Here is a 9,565-nt window from a genome sequence, read left to right as displayed (position 1 = left end):
TCCCCTGGGGGGGTCCCAATCTCTATTTGGCAAGAGATACAAGAAGAACAGGTGGATTCTCGGCAGGACTCGCTTTATCAATCCCACAGAAAGAAGTTGACAAGACAAAAACTGTCCCAATCAAGAACGCAGAGGAGATCCAGAACAGAGATCTCTCTCGAGAAAAGAGTCTAAAAACTTTGCAAAAAGCCACAAAAAGGTAGAGCCGTGTTGTCCTAACTTTCAGCAAGCATGCACCTTCGGTTAAAAAGCCTCCATGTGTGAATTCAGTATGGCACCAATATAATCCGATCCAAGATGAGGAGACCGGGGCTGAATACAGTTCAAACCTTCGTCACGAGAAGAGCTGGGATCATACTGCTATAAAGCCAAAGGAGGGTCCATCAAAGCCCACCGCTATATAAAACCACCTCCTTCTGACGCGGTCAACCTCGCACCCGTCCACCTGCGGAGAGAAGAGGTGAGAAGTGAGTCAGCAGTACAGAGAACTTTGCCCTTTCGGTTCCACAAGTTACTCTCCTCTCTAACACGAGACTCGCATTAAGAAGAGTCCACCGAACCGTCGAGAAACATCCTGCAGCAAGCGGCTATTTCCTGCCCCGGGGGGGGGTTCAGGGCTAGCGGACCACCCAAAACTTTCCCAATCTCATTCCTTCAGCTATGTGATCACTAAACAGCTTGCCGTCTGCCCCCTTCTGATAAACGAACCCATTGCTTTCCCTTTCTCATTTAGTTTCTCCTGGGACCCGTGGGGGCGTTCGGGATTATCGCCCCACCGTAGCGTTTCACTCTCAGTTTCTCAGCACCGTCACGCTAACTCTCCGGATCGTAGACACCAGTCTCACCTCTAACAGATTAGGGTCTGTCTCTTCTAATTATGGATTAGACGTTGAATGATGCAAACAAATAAGATTATACAGAGAGTCAAGTGTCCCGGGGGGGGGGGGGGAGATAGATTGTGCTAAAGATTGAGTGCAGGAAACGAGGCAGAAAATGATTTTATATAATATATATATATATATATAGTTTATAATGATTTAGAGTAACTTAAAGAGTCCATTAAAAAGAAACTGCCTTCAGAACAGGGCAGAGAAAGGAGGAGTGGGGAGAGAAGACATTGAGAGAGGGGCTTCTACAGATGATCTGACCTGGAGTCTGGAAGGGGTTCCTCGGTTCTAAGTTCTAAAACTCCTCCAAAGTTTGGCGCACTCTCCCTCCCCTCTTCCTGAGAAGTCTCTCTCCTGTCTCGTCGGTGGGTCTCACATAGCGACCTAGCCCGAAGCCACTCTAAAGCTCACTTAACTTGTTTGACTGACTGTCTCTCTTTCTCGGAAAGCCTCTCCTTCCTGCTTCACTCAGGAAGTCGGCTGAAAGCCGAGTGTTGGGTTTCAGGAGAATAAGAGAGACAGAAAGCGAGACACCCCCCGGGGAGGAGTCTCTAATTAGCCACTCGCAGAGAGCCACGCAGGAGAAAGAGACAGACTAAACCGCATGCATGTGCTGAACCTGCGCGACTAGAAACTCAGCAGGTAACAATAGCGTGCATTGTATGCAGGTTTACATTACCGATATAAACTAGCATATGGTTTATACAGGGAGGGAGTGGTAGAGGGGTGGAATAGGCACCCAGCACAAGTGGTAGAGGTCAATCCAGTGAGGGAATTTAAAACTATTTTAACGACCTCGAAGTAATCCGCCGACCCGATGTTATTACACTTCCCTCGCCCACGACACGGTTCCACACCCGAAACCGGAATGTAATTATCAGGGATAACCCTCTTTATTGTGTAAACTAAACAGCATCTGAGCAACAAGGGAGGTATTTATAGAGCGCCAGTAAACGAGAACTACAACTCTACAGATAAAACACAACTGTCCGCTGGCTGGGGATTATGGGAGTTGTAGTGCAAAATACTCGGAGGTCCAGGGGCCACCTAACTCAGGCGTGAAGTGAAGACCAACCTTAACGTTAGAAATGCAATAATGTGGGTTTTACTTTAATTAAGTCCAGCATTAGAAACAATTCCACGGAGGATTTCGTCTCATTTAGAATTTTGGCTGCGTCACGTGACACAAAGTCTGGCACTGCTAGGCTGTTGCCGTGGAAACGGAAAAATATTTTAGACGTTTGTGCCGTTTTTCGGAGACTAGACCTTCAGCGGCACCTTTAACCTTTCTATACAAATGAAAGTTATATTTGTTACATAATTTAATAAAAGTTTGAAAAATGAGATTACGCGGTACTTATTACAGAAACATAATAACACCCATTCTGTCCGTATTCCCCGATCTAAAGAATCGGATGTTAATCAGTCCTTGGTCTCGTCTTACATTCAGGGGCCGTGTGTTTATTCCATACATGTTTAAATTCCCTCAGTGTATTAGCTTCCACTGGGAGGCTGTTCCACCTATCTACTAAATAATACCACCTGGCATGTACTTCACCTTCTGTCTGCTTGGCACCCTAAATGCAACTGCTAGATTTTGACGTGTTAAAAATGACTAAAACAAAGCGTACAACGAACCAAAGCAAAGGGATCTCTTTTTTCGTAAAAAAAGTACTTTAAATTATACTTTACATGCATGCTTTTCAGAATATATGCATTACTTTGTGGCTGTGCAAAAGATTCAATTAGCCTTTTAAACTTAAACTCGGATCAGCGAACGCAACACGTCATTGGAGTGATGGGAGTGATAAAGGGCCGTTGGAACACAGGAGTGATGGGAGTGATAAAGGGCCATTGGAACACAGGAGTGATGGGAGTGATAAAGGGCCATTGGAACACAGGAGTGATGGGAGTGATAAAGGGCCATTGGAACACAGGAGTGATGGGAGTGATAAAGGGCCATTGGAACACAGGAGTGATGGGAGTGATAAAGGGTCTCTGAACGCCTACGAAGAGATTCCATTAAAAATCAGCTGTTTCCAGCTACAATAGTCATTTACAACATTAACCCCGTCTGCGCCGGATTTCTGATTCATTTCATGCTATTCTACAAAATTAGCTTTTCTTTCAAAAAACAAAATGTCTAAACGACCCCAAACTTTTTAACGGTTGTGTAAATATAATAAATACGCGCATTCATAAAAAAAAACAAAAATTATAAAAAAAAAAAAAACACGCCACAAATACAGTTTTAAAAGCCAGGCTTTTCCAGGTATACGATAAACACACCTATAATAAACCGCTGCCCATGAACGCTATGGGTTTATAACACAGATATATGTTATATACTCACATAAAATAAGAGCTCGTCGCTTGTCTCTGCCCGTCGCCTCCGTGGGGAGATGAGGAACCTCATCGTGGTTTCACACCGACTTCAGCGAGATGCCTGCACGGGAACGAGCGAAGTATGAGGTCATGAAACACGGACACATTGTTACGATGCATCGGACGATGCTTTCTCTGTCATCGACGGCTTCTCTCTAAATGATCAAACCGCGTCATTTTATTTTATTATTTTAATTTATGTGAAGTTTGTCCAGCACAACAGATGGTCCACAAAGAAAGGGTTTTTATTTAGTACTTCTCTGTGTGACTCAATCCCGACATCTCGCGTACAGTTAGAACTTTATGTTAATCAGTTCAGCTTTTCTGGCAGAAACGCTTTAAAAAGAGCCAAGGTTAGATTAAAAATGGTGTTTTTTAGGCTTACGGCCCCTGTCCTGCCAGAGAGAGTTTTCTCTGCCTGATTAAACGGAAGACAGACGAGCCGCCTCGCAGGCAGTTGGCTTACCGGGGGGGCGTCCATGCCGAGCTGATTTGCACTATTAATGGGACTCTCCAGGGGCCATGTTTTCCAAGACACATCAACTTCACGTATTACTGACCAGCCCAGATAAAATGCAGCCCTGAAGTATGTAGGATCTATAGACTCATGGAAGGGAACCAAGTAGTTATACATCCTCCATACTGCAGGACAGCATTTCATCTGGGCTGGTCAGCAATATGTAAAAATTATATATGTCGATGTGGTCACCCTACTCCTGCCATCATATGCACTTTAATGCATATGGGTGCGGCATGGCCCCTTTAAATTTACATGTTGACCCTTTTGCAGAACCCCCCCCCCCCCCCATTTGCCCCTTTCCTCCCACCCCACAGCTAAATGCTGTGCACGAGATCCCGGTAATAACGGAGCTGGAACGAAAGCCGAGAACGGAGAAGCCGACACGTCACTAAAACTTTTAATAGAGCACCCAAAAAACGGGGAAGAAAACAAACAAAAAAAAAAACATACAAAAAGACTGAATAGAGTAATAGGCGCCAGTGCATGTGTATAACTTATTAACCTCAACCTTAAGGCTGCAGGGGGGCTGCATCTTCCGTGTCAGGTGAGCATTTTTTGTTTGGGGGGGTGAAAGTACTCAGAGGATTAGGGCGAGCGTCAGGAACATTAAACCGTCCCTTTTATGCAATCCACATAATCCGTGATGACGTTTTTAGTGCTTTTTATAAAAAGGTCAGGACAGGCATCACGGCACAAAAAGCCGGATAGTTACTAATCGCTAATGTTTTCTAACAATAATTCATTATGTTTGATAAAAATAATAATAAAAAATCATCTCAAATGTTTTATCTCATAAAATCAATGAAACAAAAATCATACTTGGATCCTCGGCCAATACGGACTCTTCTGGTTCCGTAAGAAAATGGTGAACCGTTTAGAAGATAAAAATTATCTGGAATGACTAAAGGGAGAAAAGAGGAGACGATAATCTAGAACTAGAGAATTGGAGGCGTCGATGGAATGCAAGGAAGTTTTACTTTATTGAGAGGGTAGTGGATAAGTGGAACAGCCTCCCAGCAGAAGTGGTAGAGGCTAATACAGTGAGGGGATTTAAACATGCATGGGATAGACATATGGCTCCTGAATCTAAGACGAAACAAACGCCTGATTAAGGTTTGAGTCTTTATAACAGGGCGACTAGACGGGGGCCGAACGGATTCTATATTTCTATGATACTAAACACATTACAGAGCCCCGAAACCAGCCACAGACATCGGCAGGTGAATCCCGCGGCTTCCGGGGCGGCGTGGAGGACGGGGTTACCTTTTCATTGCCTAAGAATTGAAGGATTAGGAGCAGAATCACGCGGGTGTTTAAATGAGTATTTTCAGGGCAGTCACAGGATTGATGGCGTCAGAAAACCCAATAAATAAGAAAGAAAAAAAAAAGCAGTGCAGGTGAGTTATAGACGTGTGATGTAATGAAACCCTCCTGACGTCATACCACATACCAGTCCCTGGGGTCACGTGCATTATCTCCTTCTCCCAGCTTCTTGCCTGTTCCTCTTCTTTTTTTTTCTTCCCCTCCCTCGCTAGTTCCGCTTTAACTTCCGCCGGATGCCAGAGTGTGGACGCTGCCACCATGGTAACACATAATTTTGCTTCCGCCTTCAGATGGGGTGGGCGGAAAGCGGATTGGGCCAATTAGCGCTATTCATTCGGAACGCATGAAGCGATTTGATTGGCTCTTTGTGCATCGCGAGAGAAAGAAGTGCACTGTGGCAGGACTGCCCAAATCAAAGCCAGGCAGCGATTGATTGGTCATATGTGAAACGCACATAGCGGAAGCTATAATTTAATTGGCTGTCCTTGAAACGCACTTTTATTTTCGATGCTTCTTCATGATTTAGCGTCACAGATGACATTTTAGCTTTGGGCGGAAGCCGCAAAATATTTGCTTCAGTCTGCATGTAACGTCTTTAATTGCAGTGACCAATAGGAGATATGAGTGCGTTTTCAACGTTTTATTGAAGCAGAGTACTGTGGTGACAGCCTACCATCGAGAGGAGCGGAAGTAAGAGGACAGAGCGTCCCGTAACAGAGTCTGCTCTGTGATTCACTCTTGGAAACCCTTCACCGGTGTACCGTCGTATCTCGCGGATTGACGACAGAATGGCTGAATCTACGGCGCAGGCAACAGGGGGAGGGGGAACATCCAGCACCGTGACCACAGAGAGTGAGACCCAACCGGTGAGTGACGTCAGGGGAATGACATCACCCACTCTCACCCTTGCAATGGGCTTGTATAGTGTGGGTCTTGTGATGTTTCTTGTAGCGTAGTCTATCACTGCCTCCACACCCAGTGGAGAGGTCTATCTTATAACTAGGTGATAGAAATAAAATCTAGCAATCCGCACACCCTTTGCCATATTATGACTTTTTATGTAGCGCATCGTTGTACAGCGCCCTGGAATCAGTTGCTGCTATATAAATAATCTCTATATATAACTATGCATGTGATTACCTATAGGAGGTCAGCTCGGGACATAACCTGCCGAGATCTTTTATTGATATGGTGCCAGCAATTTCCGTAGCGCTTACAGTCCCTACATTGAAAGGATCTGCCAAAACTAGAACCGACGGACTAAGATGAGCTGATGCATTAGGTAAAGTGGGCTCGGCTCGCAAGCTGACAATCTACAGGACGTCTATGATTTATGCGTTTGGCAGAGCCTGGTCGGCGGATTCATAGGCCTCCGTAAACGTTTGCTATGGGTCAGCTCCAGGAATTAGACCGTGGGGGATTTTGACCACTTAACCCATTGTCTGAATTTCTAGAGTAGGTAGCGATCAATATAGCTACATTAGCCCAAGAGAAAACTGACTCTGTTTGAAGCCATTACCTTTTTATTGAGCCGAAATAGAAAGTGATGTAAAGTGACGCAAGCTTTCTGGACCTCAGAGGTCTCTTCTTCTTTCATCTGGAAAAAGAAACCTCCGAAGAGACCTCCGAGGTCAACCAGAGACTCTACTATAGAGAGGACAGGAATCCGTTGCATGTAGATTGGTGTTAATTGTAATGTAGTCCTGATCTATACTTTATTACCGTAACCAAAGAAATGGTAATCTTGTCACTGCTTGCAGCTATTTTATTTGTAGTCCAAGAGACATGTAAATAATGTGGTAAAATACATTAAAACGACTCAAAATGTTTATCTGCTGCTCCCTGGTTATGCGTCACAAGCTGAACACATTTTATTATCATGGTGATAATGGCAGCAATAAATCTTCATCCCTACAGGAGAATGTGAGATTTGCAGATCCCTTTGTCATTAACAGGGTAATAAAACATGTAGGTGACAATGTGTTCTGCATGCCAAGAGTCTAATTAATGTGTAACTAACCCCAAACTGATTACCTCGCTGCAGGAGCACCGGTCTCTGACTTTGAAGCTGAGGAAAAGAAAGCCGGATAAGAAGGTGGAGTGGACGTGTGACACTGTGGACAATGAGCATCTGGGACGACGCTCATCCAAGTGTGAGTGATAATCATTCCGCCATTGTATTATTATAAATTATTGTTTTATATAGCGCCATCATATTCCGTATCGCCGTGCGATGGTTGTACAGGGAATGTATAGATCAGGGGTAGCTGATCTGTGACGCATTAGCTGCATTTTAATCCCAGCTCCTATAATGGTTGGATAGGAGGTCAGCAACCACTGGAGGCTACACGGGAACCGTCAACCCCAAAGGGCTAACTTATGGCAGGTGGTTCTCAAAGGCTTCTTCCGGGACAGGGGCGTCCAACCTGCGGCCCTCCAGCTGCTGCAGGACTACATCTCCCATACTCCTCAGCCAGCCCCTTAGCTGAAACTGCATTATGGTAGTCCTTCAGCATCTGGAGGGCCGCAGGTTGGACACCCCTGTTCTAGGAGCTCGGCTAGTCCCTTTGTTATTCCTAGGTGGCCAACACCTTCATGCTTCAAATCCACCTTACTGACAGCAGGGTTTATGATGCAGAACACATCTGGCTACATCAAGGAAGAAGTGGCTTTTGCTTCACGTTGAGGTTTTCTTGCAGACACTTTCTGGAAATGATAAAAAATGAAACCAAATCTTATTTTGTATTTTTTAATAATCCTAAAAATCCAGCTTTCAATATTTCTTTTAAGGGGCCGTGCAATTAGGAAAATTACATTTCCATTTCAGGCAGTTACGATGAAGAGATGATTCCTCTATTATTTCCTCTCGTCCTTGGGGGCAGCTATAAATACACTAAAAGCAGAGCATTTCATATTTGCGTCTGAATGTAATGTTCGCTGTTGAACAAACAAGGCACAGTTGGAAATGTAATATTCTTGCGTTAAGACAATGCAGCTCGTAAAAGAGGAATTGAATCATTACAGTGAGCACAGCCCATAAAGCACAGCCCTTTTCAGTATCAATCACGTTCAGCTCCAAAGGTCTCAAACGACAAAATAGAAGAGTTACACGATTGTTCAGGCACAGTCTTGATACTGGGACCCAAAAGCACCTCTACAGGTCTAATTCGGGGTTAACTTTAGAGTTGGCAGTGGGCTATTTGATGATGCACTGCCATACACATGTCTTTGCATTGACCTTGGTTGTGTTAGCACTAGAGTCCCAGTTTCTTGGCTTGGGTGAATATTTTGGATTATGTATGTACACACGATATGTTGGAAGCACCCGATTTGTTGCACTGAGACTTTTGTACACCCTGTCCGCTTACCTGGAAATATTGGGGACCAGGGTGGCCCCGTAATAAAAAAAACCAGTGAGATGACAAAATCATTCTCTTCTCTGTACAGAAGAAAGTGGGGCAAGTTGGTGTCCAGCTAGACAGAGTAGATAGGAGTTACCATAATATACATTTTGTATACACAGGCTTGGTAATACTAGGGCACGATAGGCCTCTTCTGACCCCTACTTGCCTGTGTTTTGTGATTTTATATGCTTTTCTCTTCTGTCTCAGGCTGTTGTATCTACGAGAAGCAGAGGCCATTTGGCGAGAGCTCAACAGAGAGCGAAGATGAAGACGATGAAGGCTGCGATAGCGCGCACTGCATCCGGGGCCACAAAAAGATGGGAGGATCTGCTCCTAAACAGACAGCTCCCCCAAGCCGCGATAGCTCGAGCAGCATGAAGCACTGAGACAGCCCCGAGGGGGACCCAGTGCATCGTTTATTAAATGCATACTGAATAGTTACGAGGGGGGGCCCCGTCTCTTCATTATCTTGAGTGACAGCCGCAAAGTGTGGTCCTGTTATCGTCTCCTTTCACCGGGGCATCCAGGGCAGTCAGAAGACTTGAGGATGTAAGGCATGGTGCAAATCAGCTGATGGCTGGTTTTAACATGTTAACCCTGCAAATGCCAGAGCTTTGTACAATGTATTTGGACACCTCTGTGGCTCTCCTACTGAGGTAGCTCAAAAAAATGTGTTCTGAAGGCGTATTTGTGCCTCATTTCTACAGCACAACAGCTGCATGGGATGAGCCTGGTTTTATATGCTGTGTCTGGCTGTGCCGTGTTAAACACTATATAAATAACTGGTGTCCAGTTCCTCTCTCGGCTGTCTTCAACTCTCAAGTGCTGAGGTGCATTGACCCATTGAATGTATATGCATGCCCTATCTATCATTACTTTCTGTCTCCATCCTCAGTGGAAAGTATTGTAGTCTACAGCATGTACCTTTTCCGTGAAATCTCCCTCAAATCCATTCTGCCCCAGGCTGTACTTGTAGTTTTAATTATTTTGGTCCTATATTTATTAAAATATAGCCCTGCTGAAGCACTATGCTATAATTAAGCATA

The 9,565-nt window shown here is 44.7% G+C and overlaps 1 protein-coding gene across 1 annotated transcript; it reads left to right on the top strand.

Annotated features, from left to right (window-relative positions):
* The first annotated feature begins 5,903 nt into the window (after positions 1–5,903).
* LOC149280362 (E3 ubiquitin-protein ligase PPP1R11-like) lies at positions 5,904–8,905 on the top strand. The gene is made up of 3 exons (XM_089500618.1): positions 5,904–5,981; positions 7,160–7,268; positions 8,727–8,905. Exons 1-3 carry the CDS (start codon positions 5,904–5,906, stop codon positions 8,903–8,905), a joined length of 366 nt encoding a protein of 121 aa, XP_089356744.1.
* The last annotated feature ends 660 nt before the right edge of the window (positions 8,906–9,565 follow it).

The sequence above is a fragment of the Sceloporus occidentalis genome, unplaced genomic scaffold (assembly GCF_023333645.1).
Source record: "Sceloporus occidentalis isolate IW3139 unplaced genomic scaffold, rSceOcc1.0.p SCAF_157, whole genome shotgun sequence".
Classification (NCBI taxonomy): domain Eukaryota; kingdom Metazoa; phylum Chordata; class Lepidosauria; order Squamata; family Phrynosomatidae; genus Sceloporus; species Sceloporus occidentalis.
This window is presented reverse-complemented; position numbering and strand designations above follow the sequence as displayed.